Source organism: Epinephelus fuscoguttatus, linkage group LG7 (assembly GCF_011397635.1).
Source record: "Epinephelus fuscoguttatus linkage group LG7, E.fuscoguttatus.final_Chr_v1".
Classification (NCBI taxonomy): Eukaryota; Metazoa; Chordata; class Actinopteri; order Perciformes; family Serranidae; genus Epinephelus; species Epinephelus fuscoguttatus.
The window spans coordinates 10607360-10634571 of record NC_064758.1 but is presented as its reverse complement, the minus strand read 5'-3'; the positions used below and the strand labels follow the sequence as shown (position 1 = coordinate 10634571).

At 40.7% G+C, this 27212-nt stretch overlaps 1 protein-coding gene across 1 annotated transcript in view; it reads right to left on the bottom strand.

The window, feature by feature from the left end:
- Positions 1 to 196: 196 nt before the first annotated feature.
- The window catches only part of tti1 (TELO2 interacting protein 1), a 34214-nt gene continuing 7198 nt past the window's right edge, over positions 197 to 27212 (bottom strand). Inside the window, exons 7-14 of the mRNA XM_049580927.1 lie at positions 25409 to 25825; positions 24523 to 24682; positions 24058 to 24225; positions 23720 to 23871; positions 23134 to 23274; positions 21341 to 21545; positions 5474 to 5561; positions 197 to 2975 (exon numbers count right to left, since the gene is read on the bottom strand). Coding sequence (XP_049436884.1) covers positions 2756 to 2975; positions 5474 to 5561; positions 21341 to 21545; positions 23134 to 23274; positions 23720 to 23871; positions 24058 to 24225; positions 24523 to 24682; positions 25409 to 25825 — 1551 coding nt within the window. The 3' untranslated portion in view covers positions 197 to 2755. The remainder of the gene's footprint in view (positions 2976 to 5473; positions 5562 to 21340; positions 21546 to 23133; positions 23275 to 23719; positions 23872 to 24057; positions 24226 to 24522; positions 24683 to 25408; positions 25826 to 27212) is intronic.

Genomic DNA, 27212 nt, shown 5'->3' with positions numbered 1-27212 from the left:
CTTCTGCTGACTGCATATTTGATGTGGGTGGCAGGATAGCTCAAAGAGAGTTCCTCCTTCCTTTGTATAGCTAAACCTCTAATCAATCAATCAATCATTCAAATTATTAGAACTGTCCATTGTCCATCAGTGGACAATCATATAGTTCCCATTTAAAATCACAACTTTTAATTTTGAAAAAATATTGTATGGCTGCTTGTGTTTGGAAACACTGAACATTTAAGAATGTTGTCTTTTGTTAAATGACCAGAAAAAAAGAATTTGTAGAGAATACTCCTTAAAGTAAGATGTTTTTGCATCCTCCTGGAAACTTGGTATTGTATCTGCACTAGCAGCAAACAATGTAAAATGATGCCCAGCCTTACTAAACATTTCTTATAAAAAGTATATTTTAAAAATATACAATGCAGGATTTTCCTAAACAATATATAGACTCATACAGAAGTAATCTCTCTAATCACCACTATGAGCCACTAGAAGTGTGTGGCGGTAGACTTATCTGCAGAGACTCTGCCCTCTGCCTGTTTTTTCTAATTATGCCTCCACACTGGCGATAGCCATGGCTGAAGGCATTCTGTTTTCAGGTCGTTTGTCCATCCCATTCTTGTGAACATCTCGAGAATGCCTCAAGAAAATGTCTTCAAATTTTGCACAAACATCCACTTTGACTCTATGAACGAGTGAGATTTTGGTGGTCAAAGGTAGAGGTCACTGTGACCTTATGTCCGTCTAATTCTTGTGAACACGATATCTCAAGAACAACTTGGGGGAATTTCTTTAAATTTGGCACAAACTTCCACTTGGACTCAAAAAATGAACTGTTTAGATTTTAGTAGTCAAAGTTCAAAGTTGCTGTGGCCTTGTGTCCATCTCATTCTTGTGAAAGTAATATCTCAAGAAGGCCTGAAGGAGCCTATCCCAGCTGGCACTGGGCGAGAGGCGGGTACACCCTGGACAGGTCACCCGATTATTGCAGGGCTGACACATAGAGACAGACAACTATTCACATTCACATTCACACCTATGGCCAAGTTAGAGTCACCAATTAACCTACATGTCTTTGGACTGTGGGAGGAAGCCGAAGTGTTGTGAGAAAACCCACGCTGACATGGGGAGAACATGCAAACTCAGCAGAGAAGGGTTCCCCCACCCTGGGTTCGAACCCCCAACCCCAGGTTCAAACCAGGACCCATCTTGCTGTGAGGTGACAATGCTAACGACTGCCCCACTGTGCTGCTGCAACTCATTTTTATTAAGAGGCTTACGTGTAGATGGACATCTTTAGAGAAGTCTCTAAGCAAGACGAAAAGATGGATGGTGCAGGCTCTAGTACCTGGTAGTACCCAGCACATCTGGGTTAGGTGTTTTGTTTGGGACAAGACTGGTGGTCAGCAATACCCCATGAGTAGACTGAAAACAACAATAAATTTGTAATACTAGCAAGTATTCTCTGTGTATTCAAAGCCAGATATAGCTTATTTCCTTGTGCCACAGAGCTCCATTGTTGTCCAAAACTTGGAGAAACACAAACCACACTGTTGCACTGGCCAACATGTTTTTGAAATGTTCATCACAGTGACCACGGGCTCTCAATCCAACATTCATGGTGTATGCTGCCATAAATTCTCAGTGACAAACCAAATCCAGGGCTGAAAATAGTCCACAGTTTGCATAAAAATATCACATTGCCCAGCTGTTTTATATATTTTTCCTTTTTAAAAGAGTAGATTACATATCCATAAATGTGACCTGTTGTTAAATATTTACCAGTGGGCATGGGATTAAAAAAATCGCAGGACCAGAGATACCATCTTTTTTTATTTCACACAGTCTTCCTCATTGTCAAAACCTGGTGCCTGTGGGTACATCACCCACAATGCAACACAACTGCTGAGATTCTGGTGTGTTATGCTAGGAGCGGCTAATTTAGCTTCAAGCCCCTAAACATAGGCAGAGATGAGGAGCCACAACTGATGCTGACTCAAGTGACATCACTTGAGGTCATGTATTCTACTTCCTCTGGAGCCACAAAAGGCTCTATGCAGCTTTATTTAAATGTGCAGTCACACATTCCAACATCTGTGGACAGTCTTTGGTGTGTAAAATTGGTAATTCCCCATTAAAGACTTAAAAGCAAAAAGATTATCAACCTGGCATGACATTTGAGCTTTCTCATACTTCCATACTGACTTTGAGGCTCAACACAAGTGCAGAATGTTTGACACCTCATGAAGAATGTTTTAAGGTCACAATTAAATCTCGTTATCTGAGTCACCAATGGCCACGTTAATCTGTATAAAAGCCCCATGTGTTCAGGACTAGTCTGAAACTAAAGGTTGAGTAATTCAGCCCAGCAAAGTAGTGCCAAGTATGAATATGGTATTTCTTAAGAAAATGAAGAAACAAAAGGAATAGCAAACGTAACATTTGCATACAGTATATGTCAGTGCCTTCACACAAAATAAAAAACATCCGCACTGTGACTGCATGTCTCCCAATGCAAAAGACCTGTCAGAAGTGGTGCTACACCTGCAGCAGGAGAGTGAACAGCGGCGAGATGCTTCATTGACATTTTCCCTTTGTACCTCGCTGCTTATCAGAGCTGTGTAGGGTGGGAAGGTTATCACAACCGTATCTGATGGCTGCTTTTTGGCACAATTGTCAGATTTTCCTTTCAGTGAACTGACTTGTTGGAGTCAGCGGTTCAATAAGCCGTCCACGTGAGAGACGAGTCAATCACATCAATCTCAGCTCATTAGCCGACTGGCTGGTTGACTGTCTCTGCAACCGAGCCAAACTCCTCTCTCAGCAGCTTCAGAACGTTGTCTGAATACTCGTCTCTGGGTCGGCCCATCCCGTTTAGTTGCACAGGCTGGAGATCGGGGTGGGACGGGATGTAGGAGGACGGGCAGTGCAGCTCATTCAGAGTAAACCAGAAGGCATCCGGATCTACCTGGATTAAGTGATGGAAAACGCTGTGGAGAGGAGTACATGGGAAGAGGATTAGCTCTGGGCTATATTTTGCTATGGTGCATCACATCTATGGTATGGAAAAACACCTTCTTTTAATCCAGAGTGACAGATTGAGCAAAACATAGCACGTTCACTGATCTTAGTGCGCAGTCTTGCAGTTTGACTATAAACTCATTCACTCAGCTTCATTTTTTTCCATCATTATTACCTCCACCATGTACAGTACTTTAAGGCCAAGGTATAAAATCAAAGCTAGTTCTTAGACATGCTATCAGACCACGTTGGAAGCTCATAGTGTTTATGGTTGTTCCAAAACATTTTAAATACACATACTTTGATACAATCTCTCCTGGAGGACAATCATACTGTTGCATCTTTGTTCACACACAAAGTGACAGAAATAGTTGTAACAAATTAAGACAGAGCGCTAGAGAGAGAAGTTCAAACCCTGGCTGCTCTCTCACCTCCGCACGGCTGACCTATTTTACTATGAAAAGTGTGAATATCGGATCATCTGTTTCGTATCGAACGCAGCCTCCTTAATCTGATGTTGGAAAGGTGTGGAGGGAGAGAGTTGCACAGGTTTATGACCATTCCTCAAACAATTCTGATGGAGTATACTGGCTGCTGAAGTATACTTAATAATGTTTTTTAAAGCTCTTTTGCAGATTACAACAGGTTCAAGTTTACCAACCAGGGCCCCATGTCCCAAAAACATCTCAAGGCAAAAATGATAGTAAAATCCAATTTAAGAACTAAAGCTCCGTAACATGACACACCGATACCCCTTTTGCACCAACTTGGCTGTGGTTCTTGGATGAGTTCTGTTTAGGATTCTAGAAATTTTGGTGTTGTCTATGTGTTGTGTTGCATGATGTGCAATAGAAGTAAACTGCAGTACCAAAATGGCTGGTTATATTCATAACCTGCAAGCTTTTATTACATATATTTGTTTTTATATATTTAAAAAAAAATGCATGGACCAAATGAAGCTCAGTGTAAGTTCAACCAGGAAGACTTAATGCTATCCATTTCCTCCATCCCACTCCCACCACATCCTCCAATCAGCTGACTTGGGCGTTCCCTCTCCCAGTTATCTCCTTCAGCCATTCACGTTGCTTCTGCCAAACTTTAAATCTGTTCTCCTCGCTGCACTTGTCATCTGTCATTTTAGGCAGGATCGGCGCACCCTCCTCCACCCCATTCAACTTTAGTCACTTTATCCAGAGCCAAGGATGAGCTCACCTCTTTACCACCCTCCTGGAATATGTCATCACGATGGGGTCTAATCACCAAAGACTCTTCACATTTCTCATACTTATGAGCACATGTAAATAAATATTCCTTTCTCTCGGAATGAGCCTCTCCTGATTGAACTATTAATGAGACCACTGCACGCTCTTTTGTTCCCCTACGATTTCTCGCTTGACTTCTCCATTTTTGCCTTCTTGTTCCTCTCTTTCCAGCCTGTAGAATATGACGTAATGTTGTCATGGTTCACATTTAAGATTAGTAAAAAAACTTCCAGCCAAAAAACTTTTCAGCTTCCGAACCAATTTATTTTTGGTCGAAATGCTCTGACCAGATCAATTAGGCTCAAGAACCGTAACGGAACAGCTTCCATGTTGGTGGAAAAGGGGTTTTAGAAACAATGGCCTTTTTTTCTTTTTATTTATGGTGCATATGTTGTTTCCCACTGGCTTGTGGGTCTATTTATGGAAATGATGACAGAATGACATCCTCAATTGATGACCTACATATTCATTAAACGTACAGCCACTGCTTTATTTTAGGTTAAATATAAGCTGCCTTGATCAGCAGGCAAATGAATCAGTTTACTTTCTTAAATTGACTTCCACCCAGTAACATGAATTATAAAGGGCAGCCAGCTGTAGACCGGTGACTGTAGATTTAACAAGAGGAAGAAATCAAAGTAAAAACATCAGACAGTTAAAAAAGATGTACAAAGAAATCATTTTTGCAGGTACAGAAATGAGGAAGGTGAATGTAAAGCATGCTAAGGGTGATATTGTTATTATTGGTTTCCTTTTTCTTTTTTTGGGTAGTATTGTTGATTACATGTGTATGTACGTGTGAAGAGCATGAACAGAGTGGTTTAGTTGTAAGGGTTGGGCGCTGGGGAGGTGTACTGGGGTACTGAGGTGTATTGGTGTTGTGAAAAATATCAATTTATCTATATATATTGATCCTGAATATCTGAAATGTTTCAATACTCATTTTTCGCAGTACTGATACACAAGTACAAGTTGTGGTGCACTCTCTCTTGTTAATGTTTAACACAGTCATTCTGCTGTTCTCTGCTACTAAACAAGAATTCATTGTTGTTATCTTACAGACTTAACTTTATGCCCTAAACTAAAATTTCCCCCATGGTATTTAAAATGGTATCGAATATCAGTATTTTCATGGTACTGTATTAAAGTGAAATTATACAATATACTGTATAGCATAAGATGGAAGGACCTGGATAAGGGCTCACCTCAAGCTGGCTTCCTGCAGTCTGATTGGTTGTCTGCAGCTCAGGTAGGGCAGGCAGGCTTCACATACAGCATCAAGGTCAGCCTCACCTGAGAAAACCAAACAGAGGACCCTTAATCAAGAGATTTTTTACATAATATCAATATGATGTCGTAACATCATATCACAGATGAAGAACTTTAGTCATCAAACGAGAAATATATTCTTATCAGAAAACAAATGGCCAATATCTATATCAACTTTATATATCACTTCCTAAAATCCACATGATCAGGAACTCAAGATGTAATCACAGCTCCCAGTGTACAGCATGACTTGGTAAGATGGTAGATTGGAAAGGGAGGAGGAAGAGGAAGAGAAGAAGATGAAAGAGGAGGGGAAAAAAGAAATAGATCATGCCTGGACTTTACCCTTTCTAACTCCTAATGAGCTGAGAGAAACTGCTGAGATGGCTGAGGAAAAATTTCACAGCAGGCTGTTTCCACATCTCTGGATTTCACACATCCACTCCTCTCCCTTTGAGGAGTGGATGTGTGTGAAAATTGCTACCTTTCCCTCTATCCTTCCCTTCATCTTTTTCCTCACTTCCTGCAGTTTTATATACATTGACCCACCTGCCTTCTCTCTCTCCCTCTCCTCCTTCTTTATCTGTACCTTTCATAACATTGCCAGCTCCTGCTCCCTCCATCTACTTGACTCCTTTCCACTCTTTCATCTCCTCTCCCTATCTCTTGCACTCTCTCTCTCTCCATCGTTCCCAGCAGACATTTAGCGATTCCCTAAGCTGCAAACTGGGCTGCCTTTCAAGCCTCATTTCAAAACATGTCTCTCTCCCTCTCTGCTTACTCTATTTGCCAATTCAACCCACACTCGGCTTGAACCAGGCCTGCTCGCTGTGTGTCAAGAATAAAAGCAGCAGTGCACATTTCAGAGTTAAATGGGATTATTTAGCAACCGCTTTTATCCCTTTTCTTCCTCCCTTTCTGGTGCTGCACTCATAGCCTGTAGTCTTTTGTGGAATCAAGGTGCTTGGAGGGGAGCAGAGAAGTGAGAAATACTAAAGAGGAGAGGGCCAGGTGCTGTTAAGATTTTGTGGTAAATGAATAACGGGGTGGAATTGGAGCTGAAGCTAGAACTGCGGCTGAAATGTATTATTTGCTTCAGTCAATCTGTGTTTCTGTCTTTCTCTCTCTGTGACTGAGGCTTGGTAATTGGCTTGCTGCAGGCGTCCCAGAGGTAAGCTGTAGCCAAATCGGTATTCACATGAGTAAGGCTGCAGCCACTGACTGTTTCTCTCCTGCTCTTTCACATTTTCCTCCATCTCCAACTCCAAGTGTCTCCCATTCTGATATGGAGGAGGACAGCGTCAAGTGCCACTAAGAAAAAAACATGCACAATGGTCTTAAAAGAATTGACTAGAACCTATCCTCTGATATGGCAGTAAAGACACATTTTTTAATTGCAATGGATGGAGGTTGCTTTTCCACTAGCCTATATAAGGCCGTACTGTACTAGGAAAAATCTTTATGTACAATACACCAGGTCAATATGCCAAAATCACCAAATGCAGTTCCAAGAGTAGTAGAAAAATCTCTCAATGGTCCTTTTCCATTTTTTCCATTTTGGCTACAGTTAACTCCTGCTATCATCATCATCATCATCATCATGTCGAGTGTACTTATTAATCCCCAATGGGAAATATTTAAGCATAAACTGTCTTTAACACAACAGCCAGTGAGCAGCCTGTTCAGATAAAGCTGGAAATGGTGGGATCTACGTCCTCTTCTTTCAAAACATCACAGAATAGAAAGCGTTGGTATTCCCAAGTGTTACGTGTGTAGTTTACTGTGCAGAAATTCTGGGAACAAAAGACCTGCACAGGCATTAGACCAGGCCCCCAGGAAGTGTGCGAGCTTTGAAGCAAATTTTTTTTATAGTGGCCAATCAGTTTAGTTACACCATAAAGTGCTGCCCTGTGGCCTAGAAAACCTTTTTCCCCATTTACTTACATGGCAAAAGAGATGTTTTTCTTTTTAGCTTCATATCCCCGCGAAATGACTCGTTTCACATTGGGATTTAATCCATTTGGTGTGACATCATTTGCAAAGTCTAGGAGAGCCGCACAATAAAATCATTTTATCCCTATTCAAGTTAGCAGTGGCTAAATCAGGAGTAGCTGACTCCGTTGCCGGAAGTCTCTTGTACGCCTGCTATATGGGTCACAAAATGCGGAAGCACGGCCGATCATCCAGGCAATTTCATATGCCTCCGTTGAAGTTTTCTGTCTTCACGGGCCATTGAGCATCTTTCATAGGAATGAACAGGGTCCCGCCCCTAATGGTGTATCCTGTTCTCTTTATACATCCATGCATTAAATTGAGGTAGAAAAACTGCCCTGACCTGAGAGTTGACGACCAAGCCCGACTTTTATTGCCACATTTAAGTTTGTTTGTTATTTTAGTTACCGGTATTCAGGGGTGGACTGGCCATCTGGCATACCGGGCATCATCCCGGTGGGCCGTTGACCCAATGTGGGCCAGTCCGGTCCACTACGTTTTTTTTTTTTAATTATTATTTTGACATGGCCTATTAGACAGCCTATCTGGGCCGGTGCAAGTTTCTTTTTTTTTCTAAACTCCCTCCAATTGGGCCGGCCAGCCACTCATCATTGGCTACAGAGGGCTAGCACCGCAGTGTGTTGCCAGCGGCCATCAACACATATTATTGGTCTATTGTTTATCACTGTCAATCAATCATGGGCTGACAGGCTCAGAGAGCCCTGACAGTGCTGTCAATCACTACACGAGCTAGGGTGGGGCGGGACCTCATAGGTTGTTCGCTAACTTAGCTTGCTACGCTACTAGCCCAGTACTAAAAAGACAACGAAAATGGACAGGAAGAAAAAACGCCCAGGTGGCGCTAAGAAACAGAGGACTAAAAAGCTAAAATCTCTCGAGGTGGAGGCTTCTAAGTGTGCAAAATTTACGGACCTATTTGGGGCCGTTGTTACCACCCCAGCAGCAGCAGGTGCTGCGCCGGGAGATGAGCGAGGGGGGCCGGGTCGGACTCAGCAGCGGGAGCCGGTGGTGATCTTGTCCGTGACCGATGATGAGCGAGTGGAGGCAGACATGGTAAGTAACGTTAGCCTGGGGCTGGCTAGGCTTAACAGAGCTGCCAACTCTCACGCATTGACCGTGAGACTCACGCAACTGACACCTTTCACACACTCTCACGCCACATGTCCACTTTCTCACGCAGTGAAAACTAAATTCATAACTTATAACGTCATGGTGTGAAAAGAGAATACTGACAGCGCACGGACAGACAAGACAGAGCAGCAAAACGCAGCAGCAGCACCGTGTTATTCAGGTCATCAGGGGGAAAGCAGGAAATATACAGATATCTATTATATTGTAATTTATTCCCATGCATGCTGCTCTGAGTAATCTCAGTCAGCGTCTCTTCCTCTCCTCTCATGCCGTGCGCACACAGGCAGGAGCGAGTGAGTTACTATGGTTACAGGAATGCTCTGTGTCTCTGTTGCTTTCTCACGATTCCCAATAATAGGTTTTTAGGTTGGCATGCCCATGTGTAGCGGTAGCCAGCAGGTACAGTGCAGTGCGTAAAACCTCACTCCCCGACACATCAAGATGCACACTAGCGACAGACACTCGGGGCCATGGATTTTAGTCTGGATTATGTATGTAACTACCTGAATGCTGAAATCTACAATTTTACATTATTGGTTAACATTGTACATGGTTGCTCTGTCTTGTCTTAATCCAAGAGGTTAGGTGGTGTAGAAATGCAGGAAAATTGTTTTAAATTACATGTTTTTTGAACAAATCTCACTCCAAGCTGAAGTCAAAAGTTGGCAGCCCTAAGACTATATTTTTGAGACATGTCCAAAACAAAGTAAAAAACATTTTTACATTGAATGTGATGTTACCTTTATTGATAAAGTCAAGCAGTCATTTCTTCATGCAGTGCTTTACCTGCAAAGTGGCCCATGAAGCATTCTGAGAGCAGAGTGTAGTATTTAGTCTGTTCTTACTCTTTTTAATGGAGAAAATACATTTACAACCATTTAGTAAAGTATCCAATTACATAAAACAGGAGAAAAACATGAACTGTTTTGGATGTAAAGACTAAAGCATTAGTTTTGTCTGATGATTTTGAATTATTAAGGGTCACATACCTTAAAAGTATAATAGCTGCACAGCAAATGTGTATAAATGTATACATATTTTGATCTGGAGTACAAGACGAGGAGAGATAGGATAGGAAAGGATGGTTATTGTCAGAAATTGTCCAATTTGAGGCTTCAGTAAAAGTGCTCAGGCTATTTTACAGATCTCAAATATTATATTTTTTCTCAGTTGTTTTGGTGCATTATGAACGCTGAATAGTCATTCCCTATAAAACTAATAGTCCTCATTTAGTTGCTTGAGTCATTACATACAAACATGTTCAACTAGTTGTCAAAATCTGTCAAGCAAATTTTATACATTTCTTTATCACTTTTTTTTTTCCAGACAATGTCACCTAAATTGAACAATTCCAATGGACTATAATATTGTTTGTGCACAGCTCTAGCCAAAGTGTCAGTGTCTTGTTACCTCATTAAATGCAGTAATGTGTAACTTTTACTGTAGTTTTCAAATGGCTGTGCAAATAGTGCTGTCTTGAGCATTTTCAGGTAGTGTCACAAAGATCTGACTTTTTTGCATTGCAACACTTAGAGAGTAAAGTGTCATAATGAAAACATGACAAAGCCATTTGACTATCTTGTTCATAAACGATGGTGTCAGGATTTTTTTATGACAAGCACACTTTCATTGACATGAATACTTGCTTGCTGCAGGTTATCAACACAGTTTTGCAGTTTGTACTAATTGTTTTGAGAAATGCACTAACTGTTGTGCAAATGTTAATAGTGATGTGAGAAATGCTCCAAAGCCACTGAGAAAAACTGTTTAAAAAACAACAACATTGGGTAGAATTGGACCCTGAGCACTATACAAGGCTTAATTATAGCTTTTATCTATAGTTTAAGGTGGCATGCTGTTTTGGCTGCGTAGACTTCCTCTTTAACTCTCTGCCCAGATTTGTGGACTTCTCCGTGGTGTCTGCTGATAATGTAGTGGGCTGGTCTGGTCAGAAAATGCCAGGGCTGAATTTTTGTCCCAGTCCACCCCTGCTGGTATTGTCCTTTTTTCATATAAATTCATAATAATAAATAAATCTGTTACAGCAGTGATATTAATAGCATTCCTTCTTTCAGCCCTTTTAGACAGTAATCCAACTTCCAGCTTTGACAGCATTACAGTTTAGGTTCCAGTTCATCTAGCAGTATCTTTCAGCTCATAGCTTCTTTACATAATGCACCAACCAGTCAACAGGAGCTCACAGTGTTGGCTGGATTTTCAAAATAAAAGCCTCCAGATGGCAACAGGAGTTTACCAGAGGGGCTGGACAAGGTTGGATTTTCAAAATAAAATAAATCAAATGTTCAATAGTTGCAATGAATCAAAAAAATAATCTGCAAGTCTTTAATCTACCCTACAATTTACTACTTTGAAATTTTATCATTCTCCATAATTTTATCTACTTATTTTGTGGATGCTTTACCCAAGTCACAGAGAATTATACATTTTTCATACATTTTTCTATCAACTTTTTCTGCATATTGTAAGCTACAGAAACCATTAAAATATCAAAATATTATGCTCTTAAAGGACATTTCTGCTGGTAATCAACTTTTTTCAACATTTTATACTGTTTCTAAGAGCAAACCTTCCTCTTTTAGCCCTTTCAGTAATCAAGTTTAACGCCCAGCTTTGACGGTATTACAGTTTAGCCTCCAACATTTCTAGCAATGCATTTTAGCGATTAGCTTCTTGAGGTAATGCAGTTCAGCTTCCAACTCTGCTAGTTTGACATTTCAGTTTCCAGATTTTCAGTAGTGCAGTACAATGCATTTGGGCTTTAAGATTACAGTTTTTCCCAGCACTGCTTTGCAATTTCAGCTGCCAGCATTCACATGCGTTTTCTGCAGGAAATGCATTTTCAAGTTAGGGTTCATTGCTCCATACTTTTGGTGGCAGTAACAGGCACAACACAATGTGACACAGTGGGAGGTAACTGCATTGACAGAGCCACGCCCTCTAGCTGACAACTCTGTCAGGTCAATCCACTATATTTTTGGTTTAGAAGTTACTGTAAGAGAACACCGAGGTACAGGTAAGACTAGCAAAACCACATTATAAGGTTAAAACCCACAGCTACAGTGTAGGATTTACTGTTTGAATCCACAATCATATTTTTCTGCTTTTATCTCTTTGTTTTACACTCTGGGAAGAAATATATCTTATTGTATGTGACTCACGATGGTTTAAGAAAAGCTACTGAAGTAAATACATTTTGCCTCTCAGAAAAAGAAAACATTTCTTCAGGCATGACTGTTTTTATTCTGAATTTGTTTGCAATACTGTGTTAATATCAAAGCGAGAGCCCAGTATGGCATATCAAACCAAACTGTGAGTTGAATGTATCATTACACCGCTAATGGTGTAGCTGTGGCTGCTTGCTCGGTTTATTTTTTCTCTCTTGTGGGAACCTGGGAGGGAAAAAACAGACAAACAAGGGTATCAATACCAACACCCAGAGCTGCTGCTCTCACCAAGTGACAGAGACTGAAGGGATGTTGAATGAGGGTGGAATAAACTTGGAAAGGAGGTGAACCTAATGGGTAACTATATGTATATGTATCATGACTACATGTACTCTTGGTGGTGGAAGCACTAAAACATCACATTCAGGTGGGTTTGCTGGGAGTGCATTTCTTCCCAAGTTCTTTCTTTGTAATGAACACTATCTAGGCTGTAAAACAGATATATCCTTTCGGCTCTCACTTCTCATAGTAGGCTTGTGGAAACATTTTTAAATTTTGATATTGTCATTAAGTAAAAACAATCCAAAGGAACCCAATGAATAGCATAAGGTCAGTAAGTGTTGTTTTAAAATATATTGCAGAATGGAATATAATGTTTATATCATAATCACTGCTCAGCAGCAAAGTAAAAAAAGTGTGCCGAAGCCTCTGGACATTGCTGAGCTGTCTTGTTTGACACGCCTCTTCAATGTTGCATGGAGGACAGGGACAGTGCCTGCCAAATGGCAGACTGGGGTGATGGTTCCCATTTTAAAAAAGGGGGGGATGACGGGTGTGCTCAAATTATCGGGGTATCACACTATTCAACTTTCCTTGGAAAGATTATTCCAGGATGCTGGAATGGAGGCACCAACTGACTGTCAAACTTCAGATCCAGGAGGAACAATGCAGATTATGTCCTGGTCGTGCATTAATGGACCAGCACATTACCCTTACGGGGTGACTAGGGGGTCATGGGAGTTTGCCCATTAAGTCTACATGTGTTTTGTGGACTTAGAGAAGGCTTATGACTCTGTCCCTTGGGGAGCCCTCTGGGGGATATTGGAGTGTTGCTATGAGGCATACAATCCTTATATAATCAGAGTGAGAGCTGAGTCCAAATTGCCAGCAGAAAGTCAAACACGTTTGCAGTGGGTGTTGGACTCCCTTGTCGTCTATTCTGTTTACGATTTTTATGGATAGGACCTCAAGGCACAGTCAGGTGGAGGAGAGTGTCTGATTTGGGAACCTCAGAATTGCTTCCCTGTTCTTTGCAGATGATGTGGCTCTGTTGGCTTCAACAGATCATGGCCTTAAACATGCACTGGGGTGATTTACAATCAATTGTGAAGCAGATGGGATGAGAGTCAGCCCCTCCGAGGTGAATTACTCTGTGTTGGGAATACAGTTCTGTCCCAAGGACAAGGGTTCAAGTATCTCTGGGTCTTGTTCAAGAGTGAAGGTAATATGGAACATGAGACTGATAAGCGGATTGTTGCAGTAATGTATGACAGTTGTACCAAACTACTAAAGGCAAAGCTGAGCCAAAAGGCAAAATAAAGAAGCTCAGACATCTGGACACAGCTCGGAGAAGAGCTCCTGCTCCTTTGAGCTAGTTGAGGTGATTCTGGCATCCAGGCAATGTTCCTTTGTTTATATTATCTCTGTAAAGCTACATGCTGCCCTGAAGTAACTAACGGAAGTTTCTACAGTAAAGAGACACTAACATTAGGCCAGCATCATGGTCTGTATTCAGTAATTAATACATGAAGTACCTTAGGGGCTGCTAGAAGGGGAAAAGGGGAAACGTACCAGGCAGTGCAGTGCAGAAGCAACGTGTACAGACAACCATGTCATCTTTGGTCTGTACTTCTTCCTTTTTCCAGAGACAAGAGGCCTCAAATTGCATCATATTGCCTTGCATAAAATGTTAACCTGGTGAATATAGGATCAGTCAAATTGGTAGGAGATCCATTGTAGACCTAGAACACACTGGTAAGATTCTATGCTTCATCTGGCTTGGGAGCTGGAAACACTACTGGACAGGAGGATTTCTGAAATACCTTGCTTAGCCTGCTGCTACCAAGAACATGCTCTGGATAAGTGGCAGATAATGGAAAGATGGGTGGCTGCTTTAATTGTTTGATTTTTTTTTGGCCACTTGAGGGCAGCTGAACAAGCTGAAAACCCAACAGCTGGCATATCATTATAACATTTTAGTGCAGAACATGCTTATTTATACACTGGGCAGACACAAAGCAACATCACCATTCTTTTGTTGTGTCTGGGCACCTAAAAAAAAACTTTAGCTTTGTTCCCCACTAACACCTGGGGTAAATATGTGTCTCTTTAGCTGCTAAATGCTACTGCTGGGCAAATAGCATGCAGTGGCCTTATTGGAGATTTTTTTTCTCCTGAAAGCAGCTGTCTGTTACAACTGAAAACTAGGTTGTTGAGAGCCTAATTTGTGAGTCTGAAAACCAAAACAGTGGGCTAAAGGAAGCTAAAAGCTCCAAGGGGCTGAGGGGAACTGCAGAGTTTGATGATACATTTTCTGTGGGTTCATCACTACGAGTGACATATTTCTCATTATACATAGTCATTTAATCTATTAATACTATAAAAAAAATACTGATTAGTGCAGGATTAATTGCCATTCCTGTACAATTCACCTAAAATAAGGCATACCCAAAGTAAACTGACAACTATGCTTGTTCCATTTTTAGTACATGTACATGCATTGTCTCTTTGAGAGCTAAGACTGAAGTAAAAATCAGTGTAAGTTCTACTGTCATTGAGTTTTGTAAATTTAAACACACTGAAATAGAAGTTTTTTTTAATCTTCTTAATATTTTCATTAAAAAAGCTGGAACTCACTAGCTAGAACACAAGAGGGTCATAGTAGATAACAATATTACAAAAAATAAATATTTTCACATTTTTCTAAGGTTTTGTCCAAACGCTTTACAGAAAAGAGGGTAATACAATGTACTGTATGTGTGAATATGAGTGATAAACAATCAATGGACCGAAATGTCTATTTAGCCACCTACAGCCGCCCTTCCTTTCATTTAAGGCTTTCTTGGATATTGTAGGCTATTGAGAGGACCTAGACGCTCCTATTGGCTCATGTCAGATGTCAATAAAAAGGTCAGGGTTCAGCCACCATTTTTGTGCCTTGCTATCGGCAATATGTACATGCAAACTGGAGATATTATGGACAATATGTGGAGATATTAGAACATTTGAAGTGATCCAACAAAAGTCCATGGATATTTATGGATGTAATAATGTGTCTGGACTAAATATTCCACTTAATTTGGATTGTCTGAAGCTTTGTTAATGTATGAGGACCATTTTCATTGGGATGGGTGGATTATGATAGGGCTTCACGGGTGAGTTACAAAAGTTGTTTGTTTGATGGTTGTCTGACGGAAGCGTATATTGTATCTGCTGTGGTGGTTGTATCTTGATTCATCAATTTAATTGCAAGGATTGTAGCTTTTTAAAGATATTTCATATAAGTAATACAAACACAGCAGTTGTTCACATATCATGATGATTTAATTCATCATATGAAGGCCTGCAGGCTGGCCATCAGATGGCTAAGAGTCAAACACTTGGAACATTCACATTTTCTGTTCAATGTTTTGAATTTGTAGAATAAGTACAATAAATAAATACCTGTCCCAACCCTGGTATGTGTCATGGTTAGACAATTTTGAAGGCAAGTGTATGTACTTTAACTTAAATTAAGATTCTTTATTTGCTTCATATTTGTACCTGTACCAAAGAGGAACGTGCTGCTTGATGTGACCTCATCATCAGTCAAACAGTGTACAGTATGTCACATTTTCTCTATTATTGGAGACGGGTACAGATGGCTTCTCTGCTGGCTTACTTGATGGCTCTTGTCACCTTTTCTCCGCACCTCACTTAAAAGCTCAAGAAGTGAAAGCACTGACGCTGACTGAAGAGCACTGTGTGGTAAGTGTTTGGAGTGCAAAAGCTTACAGGCGCCAATTTTGCCTGCCCAGGTGAGCATTTATTTCAGAGATTGTCTTCTGTCACCAATACCAGTGTATAACACCAAATATCACCTCTACTGCTGCTGGGTCATCTTCTTGTTAAACCAGCCCTGTTCACAGCAGTTGAATCCAAACCACAGACCATCACCTATACTGAACATGACAAGGACAATACAACATAACGAACATGTTTTACACACTGATATGCAGTTTGTGTCTTGTGTACATGAACTCAAAGTGGGTTTATCAAATATTTTCTACCAAAACAATATTAAACAATATATTTGTGGACTATTGCCAAACACACAGTGTCTGTCTGACTGTATTTCTATATACAGGTCTCTCAGGTTCTCACACATCTTTCCTGCTGCAGTAAGAGACTGCCTACCACAGTTAAGAGTAAACAAGGTCATCTTGTGACGACAACAGTTCAGAATATGCTTAACATAACAAACAGTAGACAGAACATACACCCATAAGCTGCTGTTTGCACTTTGAATCAAATTTCTTTCAAAATCTAGGATTCTTCACGCCTTTGCCATCATGTCCAATTTGAAATTCTTCGAGCACTGCAGTGCTGTCACCGCTAACTCAACTGTTAGCCTGGGGAGCACTGCAGACAGCCCTGCCACCTTTGTGACACATGGTGTCACCTGCTGCTAACTTTTCATCTGCCAGTGATATGCTTCAGCAGGAGGGTGGAACATGTGTGAGGGTTCAAGCTAATAGCAACTTTCATACCACACTGTGCAGATGACCCGACTTAAAGTACCACTAAACAAAATCAAATACCAGGTCTCTGAAGTGGTGGACAGAAACTTAACATCTATGCCACTCCCTCAAATCATAAAATCTGATTCTTACTCAGACTTTTGCTTTCTTTTTTTTTATTTGAAAGAATTCAAGCCTTTTTAACTTAAAAAACAAAAATAATGAGCCCAATAAATCAAAACCTCAATATATTCCTAACCACTTCATGCATACTTTATGTCCTTGGAAAGTAGAAGTGATTACAATTACTTCTTAATGAATGAGAAGGATTTTTATCACTGATTGCAACCAACACTTTTTACTGTAGGTGATGAGCATGTTTTTTTTATAATGTAGTTTGAAAAAAAAAAAACACTTAAACCTGCATGCAAAAGTAAAGACACCAAAATAGAGATGAAAAGAAGTCCCTCAGTGCATTAAGATGCTCTTAGCTCCACTATAAGTACTCTGTTTCCTCTTGAGTATTCAGCAGTGTCGGAAAATTGGAGCAACCTGAACCCAGTGTGCCTGTGACAGGGACATCACTGCCTAATGAACATAATGATTGATGAAAAATTAGACAAGCAGCTAATTATATCATTGGTAACACACTGGCACTGAGTCCCCGGGCCACTGTGGATGAACATTGTCAGATATGATGCTGAAGCTATGCCAAGCACAAAATAAACAACTGTAAATTTTTTTTTTACATTTTCAAGTTAATTAATTAAATGTCCTCTTTTCCTGTAGCTTTTGCATTTGCTGATTGCTGCGCAGATTTAACGGCATTTCTTGCTTGATTGTGGTGAAATGGAGCTTGAGGGAGAACAGTTGCTTGCAGCAGTTATCGTAAGTGCAACTAAGGATTCGGCAGCATCCCATTGGGTTAGTTGGCTATGGTCTGTATGCTCAAAGTTGGCTTTAAAATATGTTGAATTCAAGCACTGCCACGGTCCTTTTTAGTCATCAAATTCCACTGAGTATAGTGTGACTTTCTGTATGAGTGGAAATGGCATGTATAATTATGCACACTGTAATGGATAGGATAAGCTGGGACGTGGGCTGTGCTATCAGCAAAGGACAATAAATAAAACAATAAAGATTAAGCAAGAAAATGGAAAATCTGAAAGAGTGCTGAATGCAATGAAATCATTGCCTTGTCCTGAATACTGACACACACCAAAAATAAACTATGATAACTATATTATATATAATAGGGTCGATAAATAGGTGGTCTGCATCTTAAGTTATCCCAATCAAATTTTCAAGATGCAACACTGAATTGTGTCTTCAGTTCTTCATAGTAAAACAGAGCAGAGACATTGAGATACACTAACTCCTGCTGTGGTGCTCCTGCCTGGTTTTCACTGTTATACAAGACTGCCATCTGGTGGTTAAACAAGTCACCATGTTCAGTGTGTGCTTTTGCGAGGAGCATCTTTGACAAAGTCTTGGAAATGCAGTGACTACTGGCTGGATGCAGAAGAACTTTGACGTCCATCCATTTCAATATAAAGTCAACAAAACTAAGGTCACATTTTAAAGGAATAACCCGTAGATAAAACAACAAATACTTGGGGCTTTAGGGGGAGTTTTAATCTGTAACTACTTCTTCACAAACCACGGCCAGGTGCAGTGACTGTGAACAGTGCTTCAAAGTCTTTCAATGAAATGAGGTTGCCAGGTTTGGTAGGGCTGAGCCTGCACAGAACCAAACAAAAACCTGTGCCTGTTAAGAATATAGTTCAAGAATAGAGTTCACACCTAACCCCCCTTATGATCTCAAACTGTCATCTTTATAACTCTTTCTGCAAAAACAAGATAACTGCTTTAGATGTGTTGGTGCTTTAGGCAATTTCACTTTGGGCAGATTTGGGCAACTTGTTTCCCTGATCTAGTCCATATGCTTGGCTAATCATATCCTGACTGCAGCTTGATGCACAAAAACAAAATTAGCATCAATTTTCCCCATTTTATTCTCAGAGAGACAACAAATAGGTGTTTGCAAAAATGTTTAACCGCTCCTTTAACACAGAAATACAAAAATTAACTTCCTTTATATAGTGTTTTTTTTAATAATGCTGCTATCATCAGGAGGAGATGTGCATGGACTTTAAATGCATGTAGATTAATGTCTTTCTGTTTGTTTCTTGTTAATTGCTTGACTTTAAGCACAATTTAAAGGTTTTAATCAGCGCTCTCATTATACAACACACTTAGGTAAACATTACATATTACGCATTGTGTGATAGCTTCAGTATGTTCTTGGGCGTAATGTTGCACCAACTTCCATTAAGAAACCTGCCGTATCAGGACTTAGATGTCTACGTATGTCCACTTTTTACCTGGTGTGATTTACCAGGGATGTGCACACACACATAGATAGGGGTTGCTCCCCCCCCCCACCCCCTTTTTAGGTGTCAGCAGAGTTGGGTAAGGGTTAATCAAAGTATTTTACTGTGTTACTTGTTTTTAAAGTAACCAGTTACTTTACTGCGTTACTCCCTGAGTAAACTAACTCAAGCACTTTTAAAGTACTTTTGAGTATTCTACATTTCCTATGGGGCAATGGACCACAGGGCGCTAAGCCTACATTTTTTTGTCTCCAAAATTAAAGTTATGGACCACTTGCCCTTCACTGAGATCCAATTCTCCCATCACAGCCGTCACTTTGACCAGTAGAAACACAGAATGATCTGCTGCCGTACACAACTGTATGACAACAACACCCCAGCATTTTTATTATTTCCTCTAGGGATGTTACCACACAGAGTAAAAGGGGGAAATGATGGTGTGAAACAGCAGAGGCACTTTGTCAACCCGCTGAGTTAACGCTACTGTCATTAGCATCAAGCTAGCAAACAATGGTACATCCTCACGGTCGGACATAAAGTAATAACAAATAGCGGCGGGGCTTTTACGCACCACAACTGCAGAGGCTCCCAGCTTCATTTGAAACAGACTACATTATAGACGGTCCGTTATTTATTAATCCCTCTGTATCTTTATATTTTTACTTTTTATCCGCTCCCGTTGTCTTTGTAAAGTTAACACATTGCGCCGGCATTTCAAACTCAACACTTCCTGAATTTCTTTCAAATTAAAAGCCCCTCATAACCTCAGCTAGAGAATCCCTCCATTTTTTTTTAAAAAGGCTTTTATTGTGAAACATTTGTCAGAACTTCCTATGGAGGATACAGTAGCTTGAATGTTTGCCTACGGCACTTCAAATGTAGCTCCTGCCACCTGCTGGTACTTTTAGGTGACTACAACAACATGTCAGCTGGCACATGAACAGACACAGTGACTCAAATAATTGTAAAAGTAATAAAAATAGGACAAGAATAACCCGATGACATCACACACGCCGTGAAAGACGACTGGGGATAATTGGTGAGTACCATCGTGTAGTGTGTCATGTCTGTCGGCCAAGTCACGGCACGATTTTATGACTCCACAATCCTGTAATGTGACATAGTGACTTTCAGAAAAGTCGTGTAACATTAGCGTGTACCAGGCATAATGCAAATCCTCCTGAGTCTGAAATATGTCTGTCAGCGAGTCTTACTCCACCTATTGAGACTCCAACGTAGACAATGGCAGCATTTCTCCGACCACATAGCGAGCCACAAGCTTCATGAGTTCTTTCAGACTGATAGGTTTAACATTATCTCCGTTATTAGAACCAAAAGACAGTCGTTGCTGTTTCGGAGCTGAAGGACCAGCGTTCTAAAAGTAACGTAAGTAGCTGATGTCTTGTTTGAAAATGTACTCAAGTATTTGATTACTCAAACAGCAAACTAACGCGTTAGGTTACTTGTTACTGCAAAAAGTAATCAAAGTACTTGCGTTATACCCAACTCTGCCCATCAGCACCTTCCTGAGTGGTGTAAAACATGGTCTTTAAATAAATCACAAAATTAATTTTAAAGATTAAAAATGAATTTAAATTCTGGAACTGCACACTAAATTCTTTAAAACTGCACACTGTTAGTTTTAGGTAACATAAAGCCCATGTCCAAAGTCAACCAGGTCAGCTTGAACATAAACCATTTTTGCTCTATTAATGCCATTCATCTACACCTTTTGTTTGACCTCTGCAAATGCAGGACTTCTTTTGAATGTGCTATCTCAGAAGACTGTTAGACAAGTAGTCTGAATTCAGATCTACAAAGTTACACTCCCCTTAGCTGCCTCCCTCAGCTCTTTCTTTCTCTGCTGTCTCTCTCCTGCATGTAGCCTGCAGCCTTTAGCCAGCTAGCTACTTGGCGAAGACTGATTCATGTCATAGGATACTATAAGGCAATACAGCGCTGTATATGAAGATTCGTATTCACAGGTCCAGCCTGTGCGTCCTATGACAGGAGTCATAGGACGCATTTTGTGATGTTTCCTTTTTTCTCTTCCAATTTGGTCTACATCTAATAACAAAGGGCTACTCGCATTTTGCTTTCACAACAGGAAAAATAAAAGTTGTTTTTTTTCCATCAGAAGGGCTGCACAGCCAAAGAGGGCAAAAGGGCTGTTGCTTAGGTGATTTAAGCATGTACCTCCACACATCCCTAGATCATACCATGTACAATCACACAGGACAACCCTGTATATTGTATCTTAGGAAACCTGTTTGTTTGTGTGTTATGTGTTTCAATTCTCTTACCCAGGTCCAGCCTCTGGCACAGTGAGCCCAGTCCCTGCAGCACAGCCAGCTGCAGTTTGTAGGCCAGGGTGTGTGTGTAAATGGGTCCAGCCTTGGCGCTAACCGGCGCCTGCCGTGCCAGCGAGGAGCTCAGCTTGGGCAGTACCTCTTTAGATACCCTCCTCCTCAGGAAGTCACCACATGTTTCACCCAGCGTACACAGCACCTGGCAGAGAGACTCAGCATGTAAAGTCTGTACGCAGCAAGTCGTTAAAATGTAATAAAACGTCCCTGTACTGTGTCCTTCATTAAAGCATCTGACAAATGACACCGTTTTATCCCCAGGATGAGCCACAGTATTTATAAAACCTGGACCAAACCCAAAAGCTGCCACATTGCTGGTGGCCACAGCACAGTTTGACAGCAGCAGTGATGAGCAACTAAATGACAATTTACAAACTACTTGTGTCTGATTTTGTCAATTCATCAAGGAAAATATGAAAAAAAAGAACCAAAGACAGTCCAACTAAAGACAGGTTTGACAAGCAGACTAATGCACAGTGTCAGTAGATCAACTGACACCTGTACTTTGAGAATTGATGACAAAGTGTGATCTTCAGTCATCAGGGAAAAATGGTAGAGGGTCATTTTCATCCTCTATGATTCTCTGAAATAGCTTGAATAGTCAGCTCTGAGAAGACAATTCACAACATAATGATACTCCCTTCTTGTTAGTTTACAGCTGGAGTGCAAAATGTTTGTCTCCCCCCTCTGGCAGTGAGAGTACCATGTCAACACAAACAGTGTTGACATGCGCTGATGTCCTATGCCTGCAGCTAAGCTTGCCACACCTCCCTTGCACCCCGGAGCGCTCTCTTCAAGTCTGTTTTTTCCATTTTAAGCCTTCCTCTGAATGCCAATTTCTTATCTTTTTCAATCAATCAATCTATCAATCAATTTATTTGTCACATGAAATCATAAAACATGATTAAAGTGAAATGGAGCAACCATTGCAGAAACTTTTCTTGGACGCATCTTGGGATTTACAACATATGTTCTGCCTTTTGCTCCGTCACTATCAGTTCTCCACCCTTCCTGCCATATTCCATATTTTAAAAGGCTCTATGTGAAATTTAGAGCATCAGTATTCTAGATATGGTTCTCTCCAACATCGCTTTGTGACGATGCCATCCCGATATCAGTGGTAACCGCGGTATTAGCACTGTGCAAAGCCGTGGTGATGAGCCAGCCAGTGGGATACACACATGCGCGAACTTTCAAGCAGCTGGACCAGCTTACCACAACAAACCACAGAGAAGCTCAGATTACAACACACACAGAAGTAGCATGACTTAATTTTTTTGTTAAGGACAGCAAATAGTAGATTGAGGCTATATTATTGCTCTGAATGTCACATACAGAACCTTTGAAATGTTTTGAGGAAAAAAAAAAAAAAAAGGTTTTCCAGAATTACAAATAATGAAATAGCCTGCCAAATGTAACCATAGTAGATATTTCATAATGAACTGAGACAATACTTGTTCCCAAAGCTACAACTTTTGATTGATTCAGCATGGGCACATTTCAATAGGCGATTCTGATTAAACAAAAATGTAGTCGGACCTGTTAACATGCTGTGCATAATGACATACAGTAATTTGATCCTGAGAATGTAGTACAAGATTAAAGAACTTGTGTGCTTTTTCACAATATCCAGCTGCAGACGTTATGAAATGATCCACTGACACATTAAAGGCGATTTGAACATTTGTTACTAAGCTAAGTAATTTGAAAGACAGACTTGTTTCACGTACCCTGAAGGCTCTGAGGACTGCTAGAGGGTCATCAGCTGTGAGTCGCTGTAGGAGGGCGGGCCAGCACCGATGAGCCATGGGCAGCAATTCATTTTCCTTCTCACGCAGTACACACACACACAGCTCCAGCACGTCCAATACCTTAAGACAAAGACATGCAGTACAGACAGAAATATATATCTGGTAGAGAAAAGGTTTTGGTCTCTATAGGAAATTTCCTCGTTCATACTAAATGTACAGGGGGGGATTTTTTTTTGTTTGGAACATACTCTTTTTCCAAGTCTACAATTTTGGAGGATGACAGCTGTGCTGGCTCACTAGTGTGTGTAAATATATAACATTACAGGTGTTTCAGCTGACATGAGGTTGCATACTGTAAACAATACAACAGTCAACAATACAACAATGCAACTTTCGGATCTTCCTGTGTGGCTGAGCGATTTTTCACACCAATAAAAAGCCATCATAGCGTACAGACAAAACTAATTTATTTCTACAATATGTACAGGTCCCTATACAAAATGAACAATCCTCACTAGGATTATTAACATCAAACCAACACTCCCCTTCACACTTCAGACAGTACCTTGAGTCGGAGCCTGAGACTGGGGTCAGACAGCAGATGAATGCAGCGCTCCATTACATCTTTAGTGATGCTGAGGTGGGAGGCAAGCTCTGCTTTCACATCAGGACCACCAATATCTTCAGCATCCTCAGACTCCATGGGCGGAGGGACTTCTGGAGAGACAGTGATAGTCAGATTTGGGAAACTGGCTCTTATTTTTAATACTTTATTATTCATACTGTATTTTCTGTCATAATAACCCAGTTTCTCTTCTGATAAGTTTCATCTAAAATAACCTCTACAACAATATCAAACCTATACTACAATGACGCCCTCATACAGACACCATGTTGTATTACCAAGGTCTTCAGTGTCGTCTTCCTCTATTCCTATGCCCTCTGCCAACTCTTTCTGTTTGCGGTGATCCAGCAGGAATTGGCGGACGTTGAAGACTTCTTTGTCAGGGGAGGTCTGCTTGGGTCTGGCAGACTCACTGGTCCTTCCACAGCTAGAAGGAAACCACCTCGCTATAGGAACAACAAAATCAAGAGCAGATTAAGTTAGTGACCCCTTGAGGTGTGTGATGCAAAAGTGGTAATACTTTGTTAATATTTTGTTTCCATCTTTGCACCTCTTCTCAGTAATCAGTTGTAAACTATCCTTAAATCTTCTGATTATAACTGAATTGAAAACTTAAGGTAAAGTGTAGCAGAGAATGGTATGGGTATGGAGAGTCACATGAACTATATAGTGAATATGCCCCCTGTCCTTTTCAGCCTAACAATAACGTAATAAATAAGTTGACATCACTTTTGAAATCTCACCCAGTGCCTTCATGAGCGCGTGCAGCACAGAGCAGAAAAGAGCAGCTGTGTGGTCGTAGCTGAGATCCAGAGCCATCAGCACATCCTGAACGATGTCCCCGACCAGAGGCAGCAGGCTGCAGTCGGAGTGAGTCAACATCACTGTCAACACCCGTGGAGCCTGGCCAACAAGACAATATGATGAAATACATGTTCAGGGCCCTGCAAACCCATGGAGACCCATTCACAGTATTCACATGGGTGATAAACCACAGAGGCGTGGACTCGGGACTTGGACATGAATCTACTATTATAATATAATATCTATTTATTCTTAACTTGACAAAATCAGACTTAACTTTAACACCAATGACTTGTGATCTTATGTCACTTTAGCCTTTTGACTTGAAATGACTTGATATCCCACGGAAGCCCAAAGATTGTGAAATGAATGTAAATGAAAATTGTACGTTCTTCTTCATGCCTGGAAAGGGGGGGGGGGTATTCAGTTGGTAGCATTCTGCAACCTCACCACTAGATGCCACTAATCCCTACACACTGGTCTTTTAATGGCCAAGAATTCCAGGGTTTCCCACACACTCATTTATTTGTGGCAGCCCGCCATGATGAAAACATTTGCCACCACGAATAGATTTTCTACTTTTGGAGGTGGACCGTTTATCAGTAGCACTGATGGAGTATATGTACAGTTCAGTTAGTTATAGTACCACACTGTCAGGGGATGCAGAGCCCCTGACAGTATACAGGTGCCTATTATTACTGAATTACAGAGGTTTCCTTCTTCCTCAAACAAACAGATCAGGTGCTAAAAATTGTTGGCTCTATTTCATTATTTCTTGATTGATAGTGTGCATTCTAACAATGTGCCAAACTGTGTTGATGTTACCTGTGGATGCTGGCTGAGCCTCTGCAGATTAAGAGATATGTCATTGAGCAGATAATCAGAGTTCTCATTGATCAGCTCCTTCAGAGAGGGGTAGCCACAGGCCTTACTGATGTCCCACATAGAGCCCAGTGCCGCCTGGCTGACCAGCAGTGATTCCTCTCCGGCTTTCTCCAGCACAGGGTACAGAGATGTCATCAAAAGGGGCCGAAAGTCACGCCCCAGTGCCTGAGCAAAGCAGGCGATGCCCTCCAGTTGGATACACAGCTGCCAGATATTGCTGTTGAGCTGGTGGATTGTGGAGGCGGAGGGTGAGGAAGATGGGGTGCCAAACGAAGAAGGAATCACTTGGAGAGAGTTTGCTTGAGTGTTGTTGACATTACTGTTGGATATGGAGAGGAGTCTGGGTGGGCTGAGCAGCTACAGAAAGACAAAAGACAAATGTCATTACCATTCGTAGTACAGATTTTTTTGTACAATTCAATGATGTTTTAGTTGATAGACATAAAAGGTCAATATAAAGAAGATAAGTTTACATTGTGACACACGAGCGGACAGCTGTATTAAAACCTGAATGTACAAGGGGACATGAACTTGAAATCCTGCACCCTGTGGGTCATTATTACTGTTGCTGTGTTTCTGCAGGTAGGCATCGAAAAATAAGACTCAATTCAATAAATATTTTCTGCTGAAGGTCTACTAACTGTAACACTGGTTCATGTCAGTGCTGCTGTAAGAAAATAAAGTTCAGTTTGGAATATTATGTTTCCCATTTCTTGTGTGATGCAGTTTGCTAATTGTTAAGTGAGGGATTAAGTTTTTGAGTTGATTTCAAGTTTTTGACCACTTACAGTATAGCGCTGTGGAGAGTTCTTTTGGGAGTAGGTTTCCATTTTGTAAGCGTAATTTTTTTGCTGATAGTTGGTGGTAGCACAGCAAAAAGTGTAGCAAATTCCAAGAGGCAAGAGAGGCAAGAGAGAAGACTACTAGCAAGCAAACATGAATGCAAACTATGTAGGTTTTAAAACTCTCCAGGGTACCATTAATTTTACAAAGAAAACCTCTATGTGGTACCTTTAAAGGCACATTGTACAGAAATTGTCAGTTGCTGTTTTTGGACACAGCAGTTAAACTTGGCCCCTCCCTACATCCACTGCCAGCTACTGTACTATTTTAGGAATTTGTTGGAATGGCAACATATTAGCAAGCTAACTAAACTAACCGTAACACTTATTTGTCTGACAGAAAACAAACCACCTCCACATCGCTCTTCATCGCCATCCTGTCCTTCAGTGCTCTGCCAGGGAAAGTAAAAGTGAATTTCACCTCACTGTATTTGCATTTTTCCTGCACTGTGTCTATGATTTTTGTAGCTTCCTCTTGGATGTGCGCTGCTGCTACATTTTTATAAAGTCCTGTACTAACCTGCTCACATCTTTGACTGGGGGTTACATGCCCACTAACATTCCAACTACAGCAAAACAGGAAGGAATTAGGATAATAAAGGCAGAGGGCAGGGTCTGTGCTGATAAATACACTGCCACACATTTAGAGGGGTTGCGAGTGATGATTGAGAGGAATTACTTTTGTATAAGTCTATGAAGTGTTTTTTAGGAAAATCCTACATAGTACACTTTGACAAAGAAAGACAATAAACTGTACAATGTACCTTTAATTTTACACAAAAAATTTCCACAGGACCTTTAATAATAATAATAATAATAATAATAATAATAATAAAAAAAAACTCTACAGGGTACTTTCAATTTTATGAGACAAAAAATACAGTAAGCTAAGTACCTTTAAT